Raw genomic sequence first — 22,176 nt, 5'->3', positions numbered from 1 at the left:
TTTTTAATTTCAGAAAACTCCAGAAAAAAATCAGTACTCATTGACACACTTTAATGGTCTCCCATCGGCTCTCTTTTTCACTATCTGTGACAGCACTCCAAACTTCTGATACATTCCTTAAGCCTCAAGTACTTATTACTTATGTAATACAGTAAAGTAAGTATATATCTTAAGGATTCTGCTTATACAGTCCACAATGCCTTCAAGGCAGAATCGTGTTTATATTAGTATCCTCCCAAAATGACTAGTTTTACAACTGTTTAATAACAAATCAACGACTAACTTGAGAAGTGAAAATCTGATTACCCAAAAGCTTTCAGAAGCAGAAAAACAGGTGTCAAAACAAAACCAAGAGTCTAAGTATTGCTTTGTCTTGTGCACCTGAAACTAATAAAAATAAACAAACAAACAAACAAACAAACAAACAAAAGAAAAACACACCAAGAAATCCTTTACCAATACCTTTACCTTCCTTTTGTTTACCAAAAGGAAGATCCATATCGGTATCCCAAGACAGTATCTCAGAAATGAAAAACCCAGTTCCTATAGCCATGTTATCTGGACCTGGCAAAAAGAAGCCCCAACATTTAATTACTGCATTCTTATTTCCAACACTGTGGGACTCACTGCAACAATTAATTCGCTTTCCCATTCTGATCCATTTATTTCAATGAAAGATTACAGATTAACTCTCCTTTTATTATGAGCAAAAAGAATAGGGGAAAAAATCATGACTTTAATGTAATAGTTATTGAATTTCCAGCTTTTAGAAACTATAGAAAAGGGGAAAAAGAAAAATGAGTTCTCTGGCTCTTTAAGGTTTCTATTTTGGAAAACTTCTCTAGGCTTTTTTTTTTTAAATTAAACAACTTTATTTACAAAAAGATTGGTAGACTAATAACAATAAGACCTTGATTGTGGCCCCAGATGGGCTCCTTCTTGGCCATACGTCCTTGTGTAACTAACTTAACCTCTAGGAACCTCAGTTTCCTTATCTACAAATGGAGTTAGTATCATCTACTCTGGCCTTCTGAAATAAGAGGAGTAAACAACATAGTACACGTAAAAGCATCTGTAACTGTAAAAATACTACAGAAAACATTATAGTGACATGCAATATGATTTGAATGAAGAAATGAAACTGGGAGGTCAAATGATGTTGTGCCAGTAACAGACAGGAGGATGACAACTGACAAACACAGAAAATCATGACTGAGGAAATAAGAGCAAATTAATAGAAGAGGTGAAATTTATATACACGCATTTCAACACCTTAGTGATCTATATGGGAAAGAAAAGAAATTAAAACCCAAATGAATTTTGTAGGAGAATTAGGGAATGAGCTGAAAGCAAAACTAAAAGGTAAGGGAAGAGAAAATCCAAGGGAGGTTTAGACATGGTGCCACGAGCTATAGCTATGATCTTGTTAAACCATGAGAAAAGCTACTACATACTAGTAATTAATATTCAAAAATAAAGGCTGACCACACCTGCTAAATTTACCAGTATTTTATGACAGTTAGGATAATAGTACTGTTTTAGAAAATAAGAAAATAATATATTGGAACTCCCTTTTCCAGTCTATGGGAAATGAGTAAGGTGGTACTGAACAGCAAGGAATACACATTTCCAATGGTCATGGGGGAGAAACATAATACCTAAAAAGAACAGGACAATGAAGAAAGGAGAGGGAGAGGGAAAAAGGGAGGGGAAGGGGGAAGGGAATAGAGGGAAAAAGAGGAGGGAAGAGGGGGAAGGAAAAGAACGAACCCAGTATCTATAGTGTAACATGAGGTCCTCTGTGGGATTTCTAGAAAAATTATCAAAGGTCTGATCCTACAGTACTATTGTAGCTGATAACAGAGAGGACTTTTCTGAGAAAAATAGCTTTACCCACTCACATGCTGCGACTGCCTTATTGTAGAGCTGGGGTAAAGAATGCTCCTGGACCTTATATTCAGGACCTACACACATTCCTGCTTGGTTTTCAAGAGTTGAGCCTTTGGGGAAGTCCTTCCCCATTATCGTGATAAAACTTCATATTCAGCATTTTATAACACATTATTACACTTTGAATAGTGTATAAAAATATAGGTGTTTCTTTGTCCTGATAGTTCCATCCTGTTAGTATTCTCTTGCCACTAGAACCTCTGGTTGTTTTCAGAACAGTAATACAAAAAGCCCTTCCTGATGCCCTCTTCCCCCGTGTATCTCGTCTTTGCTACAACTGCCTTTTTTTGTCCCAAGGAAAGTATCATTAGGTCACGTACAGTGAGAAAGGATGCCTTTGGTATCCTATCAGCATTATTTCTTACAGATTTCTGATGTCCACAGTGGGGTGTGTAAAGAGACAGGAGATCTTCCCTGTACACACACATGGTTGTAGTCTTCTGAGGCATACACTGCCACATGAACTTTCCCTCGGCATCAGGGCATTTCTTTATTCCTAATTCAGATATCCAAGGTCTCCATTCTGCCTGCTTCTATCAAACATACTTTCAATCTACCTTCGATTCAAATATTTTTATGTTTCTTCTCTACCGTCTTCTTCTTTGTAGCCACTGCATTCATATCCATCCAACTCCCACAGCTTTATCATCACTGCTCTACACAGCTACTTTCCACTGGGCATCGTGGAATTCTTGCTTAACTGAGCCTCAATCTGACTCTTCACATCACCTACATCTACAAATCATCTGTTTCTATCTCCTTATTCTAAAACAGTGGTTCTCAAGAGCAGACGATTTTGCCCTCCAGGGGACATCTGGCAATATCTAGAGACACATGGGAGATAGGGTGTGCTGCTACAGACATATAATAGGTAGAGGCCAAAGATACTGCTGAACATCCTACAACGTACAGGACAGTCCCTCACAACAAAAAATTACCTGGCCCAAAAGGTTAATAGTGCTGAGATAGAAAAACCCTGCTCAAAGACATCAGAATGAAAAAAAAATCTCTTCCATAGAAGTCTCGTGTTCTCAAACCGCCTAATATAATAGGAAAGGTAATCTGTCTCCTGATCAACTATCATTTCAGAGAAATAGTTAATTCATGCTATTTTTACTTTCTCAGCCTCTGAATTAATGCAATCTACATAAAACATAGACCGCCCTCAAATAATTGCTGCTATAATATATTCATTGCTTGTTCCTCTTCCTACATTCAAAAAGGATTACAGTACCTGATATAACTTCTTTCTTCCATCCCAGCCACTGCAATGTCATTAACTGCATGGATAACTTTGCTGACTTCAGGACCACACAGTTATAAGGTCTCTATGACTTTTACCTCCAGAGCAACACTGAAATAGCAGAGCTCTATCTTTACCCTTATTACTCCCGGATCTCACATTTGGAATCCCCTATCAATCATCAAAGCTTCCTTTACCTTGTACTCACTGATCCAATGAACTGGTTCTTCAATCAATTAAAGAGATCCTGTCCATTACTCGCTCCTAAAAAACACAACTGTAAAAGGCCTATTGCCTTATATAAACTTAATCAAGCCATAAACTCATAAACCTTCAGCCATGTCTGCTTTATCAATCTCTAATCCTTTAAGACTCACACTTTCGCTAATCCTGCACTGAAACTAAAAACCAGAGAACAGTGGTATTCAGGAAAAAAAGTGAATTAAAAGCCTTAATTACTATTCAGGAAAAGTTGCATATAACTTGTTGATTCCTTAGCTTTACTCTCACAAGATAACTCAAATTGCCTCAACCTTCATTAAAAGTCTTCTCTCGCCCTGTCAACAAAATGCTTCACTCCTAATCAAGAACTTCCTCTCTCAAATGAATAATTAATGTGTGGAACAAAAAGAAGGGGAAAAAAAAAAGGTGAAATGTTTACTTGAGCATTGTCAGGTTCATCTTTAATTTTGTCTAGTAGTCCCTGCTGTGGTGCCATTGCTTTGTCATACTCATCATCCAAAGGTTCTTCTTTAATTCTAATATTTGATGCAAAGGAATTCCCCAGTTCCGAACCAATGGATTCTTTATTGGCAAATGGATAGCTGGAATCCTAAAACACAATATAAAGGATTAATAAATATTCAGATTTAAAATTTATTCCTCTTCAGGTTTAACACCCAGAGAAAAACTCACTGGAAATGAAGAACTCTATGGACATCAATTAGAGTCCCTATGCCTGAAGTAAATGTGACATATGTCTAAATATTAAATACGAATAAAGAATCTAAGAGTTGAGGCTTCTTAGCACATCTCCAAAGATGTCCTTTCCCAAATAATAAAGAAAACAAAAATCAGTGCTCTACCTACTACATATAGGTACAGTTTAGAAAGTGACATAAAGAAAAAACTTTGACACTTGCCACAGTTACAGTATTCTACATACACACTGAAAACTTACCCTAAAGTTTGTTTCTGGGGTTTGTGGTAAATGGGTATGTAATGTTTCTTCAACTTGATTAGCTATTGAAAGAAAAACAAAACAAAACAAATACATGTATATGAATAACAAATATTATAAAGAGTGACCTAAAAAGCTATAATTTGATAATCATCTCTCTTTTCCAACAAAGATGCTCATTAGTGTGAAACTGGTCATTCCCCCAGCCCCCCAAAAAACACTCAAAAGGTAACTCTCAAAGTAAACTCTCAAAGTAAAAGGTGTCACTCAAAGTAAACTCTCTGGCCCCACCTAATTTTTAGCCTCATCTCACACTTTTCCTTGCTCAAACCTAAATAAAATGATTACTTTATTCACTATGCTTAAATTACTTGTGTTTGCTCCACCCCAGTTCAATTTATATCATTCCAAATCCCCTCTGTCTATCCCCATCTTTATAGTTTTCCAGACTCAGCCCAGTTCAAAATTCACCTGTCCTCTATAAAACCTTCCCTGGCCAATAAGCTAAAAATAATCTCTAAGAATACCTAAAACATACTGTTTCAGTTACGTGAAAGAAATCGTCTTATACTGCCTTATGACAAACTTTTCCACCATAGTCTTTAATTATAAATTAAATTTTACACTATTCAACTGGCCACTGACATTCTACTATTGACTTGTCTTGTCCCTCCTAGTATTAGACAAGATCCTTGAGGATAAGCACCCTCCTAATTTTCAATATCCCTGCATGGGATACTGAAAATATACAGTGAATAATATAGTATACGCTTGTATAGCCTTCTACATTATGGATAAATTAATTGCTCTTTTTAACAATACTGATTTGTTCTTCCACCCATATTCTTCCTAGTATTGTCAGAAGAAATTTAAGGGTTGGTAAATTATACCTTACTTTCCTTCACATCTATTGAACATTTATTGAAATATCACTATTTTCACGATACCAGGTTAGGCCCCAAGAATACAAAAATAAGTAAGATACAATCTGACCCTCAATGAACTCTTACACTAGTAGGTAAAGCAAAAACAAATATAGAACTGTAATACTGTGTGATAAGTACTATTAATGAGGCATGAACAAAATGCTATGGAAATATAGATAAGGAAACAATACATTCTTGATGTAGAGAGATTAGGGATGACTACAGGGTAGAAGAGGTTTATGAGTTAGGCACTGTTGGGTGAGAAGTACTATTACAGGCGTATATACAAAGAGAGAAAATGGCATGCAAGCAAATGGAACAGTAAGAGAAAAGGCATGAAGAAAATATATGCTATATTCAAGAATGGAACTAAAGCTAAAGTACAGGGTACACTGGCCAAAGAGGCTTAAGAGCAGCCTCAAGAAACTTCTAAAACATAGAACAGAAATGTTATAAAAAAAAACAACCCTTCCTAACTTGGACTAATTGGTGGGACAGCAGTTTGAATTAGTGCTTACAGCACAAAGAAGTTAAATCCAACTTCAGGTTCCAATGTTCAACCAAAGAAAATGAACAGGTGATTCGAGTATCTTGCCTTCTCATCAAAATATTGCAACCAGGGGAGGGAGAAATGAGGTTTAGAGCTACTTTTCAACCATATATACCATTACCAAAAGTTACTGGGAGAAATTCAGTCACTCTGTAAAGAACAAGGATAAAAGAAAAATGACAAGCTTACAATGAATTTAACTATTCATACGTTGCTTAGCATCAAAAGTAATATAAGCTATATTATCAGTATGTTATTTATTGTTTTATGGCTCTGTTCCAACAATTATTACCTGCTTTATCAAAAATACTGCTTTTCAACCTTGAATCCAATTCTTTATGGGGTTTATCCAACCGTTTTTCACGTTCATAAGTTAGGTCTCTATTTTTCTCCTTTCCAGAAAATGTCTCTTTGCTGTTTTCTCTTACTAGACTAAAATCTTTCCGTATTGATTTAAAGACAGAAACCTGATCAAACTGTTTAGGAAAGTCTTTTTTTAACTTATTTTGAATCTGTATTTCATTTTCATTGTCTGATTCATGCTGTGTGACTCTTCTCTCTACTTCCAAGCTATCATCAGTATGAATTGAAGAAACAAGATTGTCCTTTGAACTAAAATCCTGTTCATCCTCATTGTCACTACCAACGACTGGAATTCCTGCAAGATCCCCAGAGTTCAAAAAATAATCATCTTCATCCAGCAATGAATTTTCAGATCCTGTTTGATTCGGCACTCCATAAGACATGCTGTCAAGGGTAGGAGTTAAGTTGTGGTCTATTTCTTCAGACATTTCTGTATCCATGATACCACCACCTTAAAAAGTAAAATACTGTTTAGACAAATGATAGAGCTAAAGTTGACCACATTTACAAGGTCTGTCTGGTATTTAATCAATTATATTTTTCTCTCCAAACAAAATATAGATAATACTGAAGTATTCAATTAACACTTTGAGTTAGGTAAGACAGATATAACTATCCCTATTTGATAGATAAGGAAACAGGGACCTAAAAGTTGAGAAACTTATTTTGGGTTAGGAAGAAAGGCAATATGATACAGAAAAGAGTACCAGCTTCAGAATCCGCCATATCTGTGTTGGAATCACAGCCATGATCACTGAAAATCTATATGATCCTGAGAAGTAAACTCTCAGGTTTCTTTATAAAACAGTGTAATACTCACCTTGGAGATTAATTTATGGTGAGGATTGATGATAATATGCATAAAGGGCCTACTAACAGAGTGATTGACACATAGAAGGGAATATAAAAATGATAATTATAATTATTATTTATGATTGTTCTGGGGACCTGATATTAGAGCCCAGGTCTCTGGTCTCAGAGTCCCAATTTTTCTGCACTAACTCTAATAAACACAGCAGTTAATGTTTACAATAGTAAATATTTTAACATAAAAATAAAATTTATCCAAGCCAGAACAAATTTTAAAACTGTTTACTGTTTAAAACTACATGCTCAAGTCTCTCTCATTCTAAAACAAAAAACCTTCGAGTCTCGTATTTCTCTTGCCCTCATTCACCTTTCCTTCACACAAAAAGTCTACATTGGTTTGTTTCTACTTCATCTTAATCCTTTGAAATGCAATCCAAGGAAATGCTCTCATTAAGATCATCAATGATCTTTCAATGGTCAAATCCATTAGGATTTGTTTGCCACATCCCTTATGTGGTACACCCATCCTTTGGTTTCTTTGATACTATATTTCTTCCTACCTTTCTAATTGGTCTATTTGTTTCATACTCCTCTTCATTTATGCACTCAATATCAGCTTTCCTCCGAGATTCCAGGTCTCTTCTCATTTTACACACTCAGACAACTATTTTATTCACCACAACAGCCTGGATTTTTGCTGTTAATTTCTTAAGCACTTTAGCTTAGACCTTTCTTCCAAGATTCAGATGTCTATACTCTTACAGTTCCCTTAGGGTCCTCCAACTCTAAAACCAAACTCATTATGTTCCCATTCCAAGCATACTCTTTTTGTATTTCCCTCAGTTGATTAATAGTATCACCAAACCAGCTGTTTGCTCAAGATAGAAAAAGAGAAGCATTCCAATTCTTCCCTCTGGACAAATTCAAATCAAGCACCTCCACTTGGCACCATTCCAATACCCCACATCTTTTCCTGTTGACAGTGTACTAACTCAATCCACATGATTATCTAGGAAGCAACCATATTCCTACAAACCCTGCCCCAGAACCACATTTAACTGGTCCAATGAGCTGCCAAACTAGAACTGATAAAATGACAGTGAAGCAAACACTAAAAATATTAGTGGCACCAACAGCACTGCTTTTATTTGTCACTGAAGCCCAGATGAAATCTTCAATGTGGTCGGTTCTTCAAATCATTCCCTGGATTTCATGATCCAGAATAAATTCCTCTTCTTGTTTAAGTTGATTTGGTTGGACTGTTACTTACAATCAAGTCCTAATTGATAAAGGGTCCAAATAAAAACTTTCTTCAAGTTTCCTCGCTCCATAAAGCCAACAGAATTATCCTTCTAAACCATAAATCATTCCATATTATACCTTTCCTTGAAATCCTTCAAGCTCCCCACCACGTAAAGTGCTCATTCATTCAGCACATATTTATTAGGAAGCCATTCTGTGGTAAGTACTGTGATAAGCTCCAGGGATAGAATGATGAAAAAGACAGCTATGATTACCCCTCCTCACAGAACCAGAAAAAACAGACAGAGGAAATAATCAAATTAGAAAATTCACTATTTTTGCTTATCTAAATAAAAATCAATTCAAACAACAGATGCTAAAATCTTAGGAATATCTTCAACTTATTTTCACACAGTATGCCACAGCGAGCGAAGCAGGGATGGGATGAGAAAGCATGCACAGTATTATAGATATTCATTGCACTATTCTTTCCATTATTCTATTTATTTGAAAATTCTCGTAATAATTGAAAGTTAGGGAGAAAATATAAATAAGAAAGCAGGATGTTAACATATACACATACATATAGTGTGATAAATCTACCAGACTGTGAGCAACTAAAGGTCAGGGTTAGAGCCTTCTTTATACAACGGTTTATCCTTAATACCCCACACCACATAGCCATGTGCTCAGTAACTGTTTCATGAATAGAAAGAATATGTAATTCATGTGGTCAGCAGTTTAATCTAAGTTCCATAGTACATGAGAAGTCAATACTAAAACGTATATTACAAACTTTCAAAATCTCTACATTTAAATTCAAGATACGGTATTGGGAAAAAAGAGTAGCCACATGGAAAAACTGGATCCCTAACTCATACCAAAATAATTGCCACTTGTATTTAAGGTTTAGACATAAAAATTAACACAAAAACAGAAAACCATGGAAGAATTATTTTTAAGTCGTAAAGTAGGAGAAAACCTTTGTTATGATGGCACAAAATCCAGAATAAATTTATTGAATAAAACAACACAGATGGGTACTAGATTTATTGGGGTGATCACTTCATAAGTTATATAAATGTCTAATCACTACGTTATATACCTGAAACTAATATAATACTGTATGTCAACTGTAATTGAAAAACGAACAAGTACTTTTTAAAAAGATACACACACACACACAAAAACGTAAACAAGAATAAAAATCAAATGTGACTAAAAAATTCCCAAAGAAAATACAAAGAAAACCAAAAGATACAGAATAAACTGGTTAAAAAGATTTTACTGCACTTTATATAACAAAAGGTTATTTCCCTAATGTATAAAGACTCTTATAATTCAATAAAGACACAAATAACCAAATACATAAAAGCAAAGGATTTGAACAAACATTTCACAGGAAAGTAAACACTAAGGTTGAACCTTGCTCATGAGTGAAATGCAAACTAATAATGCAGTGAGATACCATGCTCACATAGCAGGTCGGTAATAACAAAAGGTTTTGATAACAGCCTGGCTGCTACGCTATTATAGGCCAAAGCTGCCAAACTATAGCTCACGGCCAAAAAATATTTAAAAAGAGTCAGTGACAAAGACCATATGTGAGCTACAAAGCCTAAAATATTTACTGGCTGGCCCTTAACAAAAAGTGTAAACTGGTACAGTTAAATTAAAGAGCAACCAGGCAATATTTATAATACTTTAAATACACATACCTTTTGAGCCAGCAATTCAACTTCTAAGAACTTACCCTATAATCTCGTAAGAGATCTATGAAAAAGAACACTTAAAGCAGCAAAAGACTGGAAACAGCCTATATGTTCATCAGTAAGGCTAAATTAATTACAGTACATACTTACAATGGAGTATTATATAGTTGTTAAAAAGAATGAGGCAGCTTTATGCAAGTTCCCAAGGTTGATTAAGTAAAAAATATCTAAGGGGGGAAGAATATACTCGTACACATATATTACGCTATCACTGCTGTATTTTTTTTTTAAATTATGTGTATGTGTAATTGTTTATGCATAAAAATATTGATTTTCTATGAGAAAACGAAGCTGCTGGAAGACAAAAATACTAACTTTTCAAAGCATACTCTTTTGCATCTTTGAATTTTGAAGTATATGCATCTACCATCTAGTAAAAGATTTTTTATCCTTATTTGAGAATGTACTTGAGATTTAAAACTTTCTCAGAGATAGCAATTTCTAACAAAGCATCTAATTTAAATTTGCAATTTTACTAGTTTATTATACATTAAACATGTAGACTGCACAAAATCTTATGAGGTTAAAATGTAAGTACTAGTTATATATATTAATATATATAATTAACTGTAACAAAATTCTATTCATCCTTGTGGACCACGGAATCAAACAAAAGAAACAGCTTCTGTTTCTCAGAACCTGGATCTACAGAACAACAGACAACAATACATTGTATTTGGAGATCATAATACCTAGTGAAACACTTGAAAGCACAAATTTCTCATGGAAGATTCCAGCTTTTAAACCTAATTGTGAACATGTTTGGCACATCTGAGAAAAAGCAAGGACAGTATAGCTGGAATTGAATGTGGGAGAGCAAGAGCACTAAAAAAATGAGAAAAGAGAAAAGGCCAAAGGATAGCTCTATTATGAATTTGCAGACCACAGGGGGGAAAAAAGCAATATATTTAAGTGTGAAAGGAAGTCATTAAAAGATCCTGATGAGGGATTAACATGATTTATATTTTACAAGAATTGCCCTAGCTTCTGCATGACTACTTAATGGCTGTTAAATGTAACAGGAAGTAAAGAATAGAAGGAAGGCCAGTTAAGAGGCTACTATGATAATCCAAGGAAAAACTGGTGGCTAAGGCCAGGATAGTGATGGTGGATATAAGCAGTAGTGTCAGATTTGGGTATATTTCAAAGGTAGAGACATTTCCTGATATATGAGAAACTGGGTATGAAAGAAGTCAAGGATAAGACAACAAGGTGCAATTTCTTGAGACAGGAACACTAAGGGATGAACAGACTGAAAGGGGTAGGATGAATGGTTTGGTTTGAACCTGTTAATTTTGAGAACCTTATTAAATTTTCAAATGGAGATATCAACAGGGCAATTGGATATATTAAAGAGAAGTTAAAGAGGGGATTCTTGCCAAGAAATGACATATAAATTTGGGACTCATAAATGAAGAGATGATACTTAAAATTCATGGGACCTAGTAAGTTCATTTACTACAGATGGAAAAGACATAAGAGTTCTGAAATATCGCAACATTTAGAAGTCTGGTAGAAAGGACTCCGGAAAAAAGACTAAGGTGACTGATATCACAGAAGTTAAGGGAAAGAAATATTTCAATGAAGGAGTGACAAACCACAAAGAACGCTGCTGAAATAACACATAAAATGAAGACTGAGAATTGATTATTAATATTGGGAAAACGGAAATGAACTTCTAACTAACAAGAGCTTTATCGGTGGAAAAATAATGCACAAGCTGGAGTGGGGTGATGCCAATAGAGACTGAGAGGAGAGAACTTGGGAACCTTAAGTACGGACAACTCTTTAGAGAAGTTTAGCTCTAAACTAAAGAAAATTAGCAGAAACTGGACTAAAATCTGGAGTCAAGAGTTTTTCTGACCGTGTGTTTTTGCTTTCTTTGTTGGTTATTTTTTGGTGAGTTTTTTTTTTTAAGATGGAGGCTATTTGTGTTTGTTGCAGTACGCTCATGGGAATGATCCAATGAAGAGGGAAAAACTAAGGAGTTCAGAAGGAAAATCTCTGTGCAACAGGGGATGTGATCAGTACACAAACTTCCTCTGTAAAAGAATGAAAGGAGGACATGGATTAAATGCAGGTAGGTTATTAGATGCTGTGAAAGGAGAATGGAAGATTAAGCAATTTAAGCACAATATTTGTGTTTGACAATGAAAGGAAATTTCATGATGCCAAGTTAACTTTTATTCCTTGTCCTTCTTCTGCATAGTTCTTGCTTTAGTGGCATCTTCATGCCTCTATCTGATACTCAAGAATCATTTCCACAAAAGAACACAATTACCATATAAATGAACATTGAGAAAGGGTTGTTGGTTACTTTCATTGCTAATATATTACTTAATTCCTCCCATACATTTCTGTTTTAAACCAAAGCATAATTTTCAAAATAAAGTAATATCAGTTGTAATTGTAACTTTAGAAGACATGGTTCTCTAACAACTATCTGAAGTTGCTTTTTTCTCTTATATAAAGGAGCAAAGAATCAAAAGCGAAGAAAACACAAACTCAAAATATTGCAAAAACAAATAAGCAGCATAAAAATGAGGTAATCTTGGTTCATTTTTAAATAAAAACTTCAATTAGTAGATTGTTTTGTCACTGAAATATTTCTAAGAGATGATTTATTGTTATTCAATAAAACACAATTTCCTAAATAATAAATCTTCTTCATAGTATCAGGAATTTAGTTCAACAGTTAAAAGTCCAATAAAGCTAGGAATCATTAAAAAGTCAAATGTACATGGCTTAAACATTTGTTTTTACTTGGGATATAGAAAAGCACATTGGCCAATCATTTGATGATCAGCCAAGACTCTGAGAAGGAGTATGCTAATTTGACTTCTTTCTTGAACAAATCACATCCATAATGCAGTGTTCGTGACTGCAATTCTGGTCTCTTTAAAGTGGAATGAGAAAATAAAGACACTTACACCTCCATGTTTTTACTCACTTACCAAGTAAGTCTTTCTAAAGCATTCAAATTATTCATAGAAACAACCCTTCAATGTAAATTTCAGTAGTTTAAAAACAGTACATTAAAATGATATAATTACAAGTAATACTAGAATACACAGGTTTGGAAACAAATGACTCTTAGTAAGCATGCAATTCATCAACAGCTGAATCATGTGGCTTTTTCTGAAACTACTAGATGCTCAACAACCATTCTAGCTGCCTCCCTTCATGACAGAACCTGATTCTCATCAGGGAACACTTACAGTAATAGGAAGAATTTTAATTCCTATTTATGATCCTAACCTGGAGAAGAATCTTAGCTATTAATAGGCCAGTAACCAGCAGGAAACTTTTCATGGAAATGGGACAATAACTTGACTACAACAATCCAGTCGTCTTTCAAACTGCAGGTATCAACCCATTAGTGAACGAGGATGAGGATTTTTTTTTAAATGGGCTAGAACAGAAAACAAAGTGCATCATTCAGATTGACAATAGTAATGCTACAAAAAACTTTTATGCATACACGTAATTCTCAGTTTAAAATATATTTTTAATAGTGTTTCAAAGTTAAAAAAAACTAGTGATGGATGATAACTAAAGTTATTGTGGTAATCATTTCACAATATACATATGGCAAAACATTATGTTGTATACTTAAAACTAATACAACATTACATCTTAATTTTACCTCATTTTAAAAAATTTTTCAACAAAACAAAAACAAGCACCGCTAGATAATTTTGCTTCTGATGCCCAGTGACACTTAAGGATCACTGACCTAAAGCAAAGCTTCTCAATGACTACTGGACTTCAGAAGCCCTTAGTGAGCTGTTGGAAACATTCCTGAGCTTCACCTCCAAAGATTCTGTCTGGTTCAGTAAGTCAAGGATGGCAGCCAAGAATTTGAGTTCCAACATACTCCCAGGTGATGCTAATACTGCTGATCCACAGACCACACTTTGGAGTACAGGCTCTAGTTTTTTATAAACCAGGCATAAATAAACTGTGCAGATAATAAATCACCCAGTGGTTGAAAGCGATATTCAGATTCCAGTCCAACCTCTTCTCAGATGGGTGAATTTTTCCCACAAACCCCCCCACACACACCAAAAGGTCAGCCAGGCCCTTGAATATTCTACCAACAAAAATTAACCATTGAATGCTCTACCACACCAGAGACAAACCATTTACTTAAATCAGATCAATCACCAACGATCTATGCTAAGTACTAATGAAGATGAATGAGTGTTCTTGGGCAGTTATGACTAAAGATTACAGCTCTCTTTTCTTGTTTTCATTTAAATACGTATTGATACTGTGGAACTATTAAAGTATACTATTGTTCACTCCACATTCAATGAAGTGAGATGAGACTCATAGGTGAGATTCACAGAACTTATTTTCATTAATTTTTGCTTTTATTTGTTCCCATAGGGAGAAAACAATCTGAAATCAGTGGAATATACAGAACAATTTGATTTTGTAACTTACTAAAGGTGACCAACAAAAATTCACACTTGAAACACCTCTGATAGAAATTAATTACATTTTACCAATTTCAACATTTACTTGTGTACTATTAATATTAAGGCTAAAAAATATGATTTTAAAGCACATTATAAAACATCTTATAAAGCAGATAACCATTTGTTCTTCACTATGAGGACAACTAAAGACAACAGAGTTTACTTTTTTGAATGTTCAATAATATTTATAGTGCTCTGAAAGAAACGATCAATAAGATCAGAGAGATCTCAAATTAATACATTCAACATGTACCTAAAAACTGTCCAGGGTCTATTAAAACTGAAGCACATCACTAGAACAGAATGTTATACATTTTAATGGAGTAAAACATTTACATATTTCATAGTATTTCAATATTTCAGAAAGCATATTACTTTTGTAAGCAGAATAAAATGGAAATTTAACAAAGTAATAATTTTTCAAAATAATTTATGCCAGTAGTTGCAGAAGCACAATGCCACAGAGATATGGGAAGACGGGCCCAACTGTGTCCCAATTTACAGTTGCAAAACATTCCTGCTATATTCCTTCTAATTCCAAACTTTCTGTAACATAGTTATGCTATTTATAAAATGAAATGTTTAATTTTCATCTTTTCTCCATTCTTGCCACACTAGATTTAGCTGATCTCCCTTTTGACTCAGATAAATAAGGATCTGTTCAAGTCCTGAACTTAGTTTTTTATCCCAACCCTTATAATGTAACGTTAAAATAATCCTTTTGTAAGGACTTTAAAACTGTAGAAACAGTATCTTGTACTTCCCCCCCCCCCAATGGCATCAGTAAATTTATAATTTCTCTTTGTTACTCTCATGAGTTCATTAAACATCTGCAACAATGGTCAATAGAGACTTGAACAAAGAAAAAAATCCTACTTGGACAACTTTATCTATAGTAGGGGTTGGTAAACTATAGCCCCTTGACCAAGGGATGGATGGTCCTTGAGCTAAGAATAGTTTTTACATTTTTAATAGAAAAAGGAGACAAAAGAATGAAGGTGAAGTAGGAGACTATATCAGAGACCATTATTTGTTGGCCACACTCCACAGAGCCTAAAAGTTTTACTTTGGGCCCTTTACAGAAAAGGTTTGCTGACCCCTGACCTACAGGAATACTGCTGACTGTAGTTCACATAGTACAATTAACATTATACTAGAAACACATATTGAGTTAAATAGGCCAAGAAAACTCCTTAGGACAATTATCTATGTTAGAAGTATTTTGAGTTAAATCCAAAATATTTGTAACATGGAGATTGTAAATTAGACATTAGCTATACAATTCACTGATCATAAAACTCCACTTCTAACCGTGGCACAGTACTGGTACCAGAATAACCCTCCGAGTGTGAATAACTAAATGTATGAAACAAATATATTCAGAGTATGGACAACAAGCAACCCAACACTGTGATCTCTGAGAAAATGGAAACAAATGAGGTGACTGACCTTGGCTTTCTGCCTGGGAACATTTATCAAACACTTTATATAGAGAGGGAAAATTCAAGTAGGGCACACCAGTCTCAATAAATTGAGGAGCTAAGAGATTGAAAAAAATGAAGCAGCTGGTATTTCCAGGTCAGATTACCAAAGAAAGACCACTAGAAATTCTTTGGTTGAACAGTGAGTCCCACATGAGATAGTGGGGGAGGTTATGCTTGCGTGAGGTAATGGGAACTCTGTACATCCCCTCAATTTTGCTGTGAACCTAAACATGCTCTCAACATTAAAGCCCATTTTTTAAAAAAGAAAGAGACCTTGTCAAACACCTGGGAGAATCAGTGAACACCTCTGAAAAGTCACAAATAAGAAGTATGGCTAAATTAACTCCAAAGTAAAGTCAACTCTAAAGCTGCCCTAACAAGGTTTTAAAACAAGTCTCAAAAAGATCAAGCTGACCCAAAGCAAACTAACTGCACGTCAGAATAAAATTCAACATTCCTTAAAGGGAGAAAATATAATCTGACACTCAACAATGTAACATTAATAATACCCAGCATCCAAGCAAAAATTATTACACATTTGTAAAAGCAGAGCCTCAGCCATAACGGGGGGGGAGAATCGGATTTAAAGAAAAACATAAACTTACTGAGGAGAAAAGCAGAAACTGTATTTTTAAAAAAGGAACTTCAAAAACTGAAAATGTAATAATCTGAAATGAAAAATTGACTGGATGGATTAATAGCACATTAGACAATGCAGAAGATACTAATAGGGAAACTAAGATGGCAATAAAAATTACGTATACAGACAGAAGCAGAGAAAAAAAGGTTGAAAAATAACGAATAGAGTATCACACTTGTGATACAGTATTAAGCAGGCTAACTTATTTAATTGGAGTTGCTGGGATAGGTATTTGAAGATGAATATTTTTTTCCAAAGTCACTGAATTTAAAAGTGCTAAAAGAAAAACTCCTGTCAATCTAGAATTCTATAACAAATGAAAATAATCTTTAAAAGGAATATGAAATAAAAATATTTTTAGATAAAAGCTTGAAGAATATGTTACCAGCAGACCTGCCTGACAAGAATGTTAAAGAAAGTTCTTTAGATAAAAGGAAAAAGACAGCTGAAAGAAAGTTGGATCTCCTCAAGAGAATGAAGAACACTGAAAACTGACAGAATCAAAAGCAAAACTAGACAAGTCCATAACAGGTGAAGAATCCAACATTCCTCTGCCAGTAACTGATTGAACAAATAAATGGTCAAAAAATCAGTAAAAATATAAAAGGCCTGAAAAGATGCTGTCAAATAACTGGAACTAATGACATTTATAAAATATTAATCCCAAAATGGCAGAACACATATTCTTTCCCAGTACACATGGAACAATCACCAACATAGATCATATAGTAAGTGATGAAAATATCAAATAATGGAAATTTACAGAATGTCTACTATGACCAAAATGGAATTACACCAGTACTCAATAACAAAAGTACATTTAGAAAAGCCCCAAATATTTAGAAATAAAACAAAATACTTCTTTTTAAAAAAGGCAGTATTGGTAAAAGAAGAAATCATAAGGAAAATTAGAAAGTATTTTGAAATGAATGACAATAAAAACACAACTTACCAAAATTTGGGACATGCAGTAAAAGAAATGCTTGGAAGGAAACTTATAGATTTATATGCTCCCATTAAAAAAGAAAAGGTCTAAAAATCTATGACGTAAACTTCACCTTAAGAATCTATAAAAAGATCAAATTAAAGTCAAAGTAGAAGAAGGAATAATAAAGGTAAAAGAAAAATCTACACAATAGAAAATGGGAAAACAATGGAGAAAAATTAATAAAAACAAAAGCAAGATCTTTGAAAAGAACAACAGTAATAAACCTTTAGACAAGAGAGAAAGATACAAATGGTAAACACACACACGAAAGATGTTGAACATCCTTATTCATTAGGGAAATGCAAATCAAAACTACAATGAGGTATCTATCACCTCACACCCATTAGGCTGACTACTATCAAAAACAAGTGTTAGCAAGGATGTAAAGAAATTGGAATCCTTGTGCACTGTTGGTGTGAATGAAAAATGGTGCAGCCGTTAGAGCAAAACAGTATGACTATTCTTTTCTTCAAAAATCTGAAAAAGAATTACCATACCATTCCAAAAGAACTGAAAGCAGGGTCTCAATAAGGTATTTGTACACCATGTTCATTGCAGTATTATTCACAATAGTTAAAAGGTAGAAGCAACCAAAATGTCTGTTCACTGATGGACAAAATGGAGTATATCCATACAATGGAGTATTTATTATTTAGCTTTAAAAAGGAAGGAAATTCTGGCATATGCCACAACATGGATGAACCTTGAGGACATTACATTAAGTGAAATAAGCCAGTCACAAAAAGACAAACACTGTATGATTCCCCTTACATGAGGTACCCAGAGTAGTCCAATTCATAGAGACAGAAAGTAAAAGGGTGGTTGACACAGCTGAAGGGAAGAGGAAAGGCGAGTTGCTGTTTCATGGATATAAAGGTTCAGTTTTGCAAGATGAAAAGAGTTATGGAGATTGGTTGTACAACAATGTGAATATACTTAATTAACACTATTGAACTATACACTTAAAATGATTAATATGGTAAAATTTAGTTTGTGTGCTTTACATTTAAAACATTAATAAAAAATACAGAAAAAGTTGAGAGAGAGAAAAAAGCAGCAGGAGATGACAACAACAATGATGAAGACACAAATTACTGACATCAGGAATGAAAGAAGAAACAACACTAAAGATTTCACAGAGACTAATAATTAACTAAATATTTTAATAAATTTATAGCAAATGAATTTTCAAATACTACCAATAAATTAAAAATTGCTAACTTATGGAAATGAATTTGACAGGTTAGATCTGCAATGTCCAATACAGTGAGCCACCAGCCACCTGTGATTATTTAAATAAAATTAAAACGTCAGTTCTGCACTCATCATATTTCATGTGCTCAAATGCCACAGGTAGAAAGTGGTTACTATACTTTAACAGTGTACATACAGAACATTTCCATCATCATAGAAAGTTCTATTGGACTGTGCTGACTTAAAGGAAATCCCTTGAAAGGTACAAATTATCAAAACTGACAATGAAGAAACAGAAAATCAGAATAGTGCCAGGCCCAAATGATTTCAGCAGTAAATTAAATAAAATATTTAAGGAAAATATCATATCCATCCCACCTTACATGAATTGTTTTGGCAAATAATTCAAAAGAAAAAAGTGCTTTCTAACTAATTTTGTGAGGCCAGTATTATCCTGGAACCAAAAGCAGAGAAAGACATGATAACAAAAGAAAACTATACACCAATATTTCATGAACATAGGTGCTTAAAATATCAGCATAAATACTAAATATTAACAAATGGATTTAAAAAGATACAAAACATATAAAAACATCTAGGAATAAATTTAACACAAGATGAAAGACCTGTACTGTAAAAACTATAAAACATTGAAGAAACTGAAGATACAAATAAATGGAAGGATATCATTGCACTATATTAAAAGGATTAATATTGTTAAAATATCCTTACTACTTAAAGCAATAGACAGAGTCAATGTAATCCCTATTAAAATGCCAATGGCATTCTTCTTTAAATCAAAACTAATCAGAAAATTTATATGGAAACATAAAAGACCCCAGATAGCCAAAGAAAATGTGGGAGGCATGATGCTCCCTGATATCAAACAATACTATAAAGCTACAATTATCAAAACAGTATGGTATTGCCATAAAAACAGCTATATATATCAATGGAATAGAATAGAGAGCCCAGAAATAATTCCCTACTTATGCGTTCAATTAATCTATGACAAAGGCGGCAAGCATATGTAATGGGGTGAAAACAGTCTCTTCAAAAAGTAGTGCTGGGAAAAATAGGCAGATATATGCAAAAAATTGAAACTGGATCACATTATTACACCATATACAAAAATAAACTCAAAATGGATTGAAAACATAAAGACCTGAAACCATTAACCTCAGAGAAGAAAACACGGAGTAAACTCTTTGACATCACTCCTAGCAGTCTGTTTTAGGATGCCTTCTCAAGTAAGGAAAATAAAAGAAAAAATAAACAAATAGGACTACCTCAAACAAAAGTTTTTGCACAGTGAAGGGAACCATCAACAAAACGAAAAGACAACCTACTGAATGGGAGAAGATATTTGCAAATAATATATCCAAAAAGGGGGTGATATCCAAAATATATAAAGAATTTAACACCAGAAAAACAAATCCAATTTAAAAATGGGCGGAGTACACGAATAGACATTTCTCCAAAGAGGACATACAGATGGCCAACAGACATATGAAAAGATGCTTAATATCACTAATCATCAGGCAAATGCAAATTAAAACCACAATAGTATATCACGTCACACCTGTCAGAACGGCTGTCATCAATAAATCAACAAACAAGTGCTGGTGAGTGTGTGGAGAATAGGGAACCCTTGTATGCTATTGGTGGGATTGTAATTAATGCAGCCACTATGGAAAACAATATGGAGATTCCTCAAAAAATTAAAACTAGAGCTGCCATACAATACAGGAGTTCCACTTCTGGATATCTATCCGAAGAAAACAAAAACACTAATTCAAAAAGATATATCCCTCCTATGTTCACTGCAACATTACTAGTAATAGCTAAGATATGGAAGCAACCTAGATATCCATCAATACAAGAACAGATAAAGATGTGGTATACACACACACGCACGCACACATGCACAGAGGGTACCAAATAAATGTATACACAGTTTAAGAAAGGAAAAAATTGATGGTAACCACTTTGAGCACTTCTTGTAATTGCAGAAGTCAAATGTGACTTGTATTTATATTTTGTTATTGGTATATACTGACTATTAAAATTTCAATAGTTTTCCTTCCTTAAAATGTATATACATTTTTTTGGCACCGTTTACATGCGTGCGCGCGCGCACACACACACACACACACACACACACACACACACACAGTGGAATATTATTCAGCATTAAAAAAGAATGAAATCTTACCAGTTGCAACAACATGGATGGACCTAGAAGATATTATCCTAAGTGAAATAAGTCAGACAAAGACAAACACCATACGATTTCATTTATATGTGGAATCTAAAAAAAACAAAACAAATGAATAAACAAAACAAAATACAAACAGACACATAGATATAGAGAACAAACTGACTGATGGCTGCCAATGGGGAAAGGGTGAAGGACGGGAATGAAAAAAAACCAATAAACAAAACAAAGAAAAATACAGGAAAAAATATTGTTTTTCTAAAAATTGAATTGATGGTACAAACTTCATATTGTAAAGACAAAAACATCAATGTTTGGTGCTGAATGTCTTTGATTTTCACAAATACTTATAGAGAACTGAGAAATATCTCATATCTGTGTTCCCACCAAATAGCATAGTGCTTGGCATACCATACTGTAGGCATTCAATACATGTTTGTTGAATTAAATTGGAGAGATTATTTCAAGTATTAAGACTTCTTGAAATTAAATATTAAACTATTAAAAACAGAAAAATGTATCTGGGTGCGTGAATTGCAAAAGCAGACAAAGCAACATGAAATATCTGACATGTAGTGTTCATGTACTGCTAGTTCCCTATTTTTAATAAATAATTGAGGAAATAAAAAGGATGCTAATATCAAAAAGAAAATTAGAACATTTTAATTTCAAATCATTTAAACTAAGTAAATACAGAGGGTCAACCAACTTAAAAATAAATATACTTTTGTGTGATTAAAAAACTAAAATTAAAAAGATATAAACAAATAATAAATCATGACAAAGGATTTATGAATGCAAAGTGGGTTTCATATTCAAAGTTCAATTCACCACATTAACACAATAAAAGAAAAAAATAACATGATGGTCTCAGGTTAAGAGAAAACATTTGACAAAATTTTATATTCATTCATGAAAAACATCTTTTAGTTATTAAAAGAGAGAAGATCCTTAACCTGAGAGGGCATCTACAAAGACAATAAAAATCAATTAAAACTAATTAAAACAATTTAAATCATTATAATAGAATAAAAAATAAAAATATTACATTTCCAATCAGTAAGTAAAAGATGGATTTTTACTCACTGACTTGGAAAGGAATAACTGGTTACCTATCTCTAGGAGGAAATAT

The 22,176-nt window shown here is 33.8% G+C and overlaps 1 protein-coding gene across 10 annotated transcripts in view; it reads right to left on the bottom strand.

Annotated features, from left to right (window-relative positions):
* Positions 1 to 22,176, bottom strand: part of ZMYM4 (zinc finger MYM-type containing 4) — a 135,427-nt gene that overhangs the window by 54,157 nt on the left and 59,094 nt on the right. For 5 of the 10 annotated variants that reach the window (XR_012497130.1, XR_012497131.1, XM_019726488.2 and 2 more), the window contains exons 3-5: positions 6,142 to 6,663; positions 4,374 to 4,435; positions 3,855 to 4,025 (exon numbers count right to left, since the gene is read on the bottom strand). The exons of 2 other annotated variants lie outside the window; for them this stretch is intronic. Coding sequence is in view for 6 of the 8 variants with exons in the window: in XM_019726488.2 (XP_019582047.2) it covers positions 3,855 to 4,025; positions 4,374 to 4,435; positions 6,142 to 6,663 (755 nt within the window). In the remaining 2 variants the exon portion in view is untranslated. Of the gene's footprint in view, positions 1 to 3,854; positions 4,026 to 4,373; positions 4,436 to 6,141; positions 6,664 to 21,041; positions 21,138 to 22,176 lie in introns of all 10 variants that reach the window. 3 more of the 10 variants (XM_074334375.1, XM_074334376.1, XM_019726492.2) reach the window with 2 other exon arrangements.

Source organism: Rhinolophus sinicus, linkage group LG06, assembly GCF_036562045.2.
Source record: "Rhinolophus sinicus isolate RSC01 linkage group LG06, ASM3656204v1, whole genome shotgun sequence".
In the NCBI taxonomy this organism is placed as follows: domain Eukaryota; kingdom Metazoa; phylum Chordata; class Mammalia; order Chiroptera; family Rhinolophidae; genus Rhinolophus; species Rhinolophus sinicus.
Note: the sequence above shows the minus strand (reverse complement) of the source record. Positions and strands in the feature narration are given on the sequence as shown.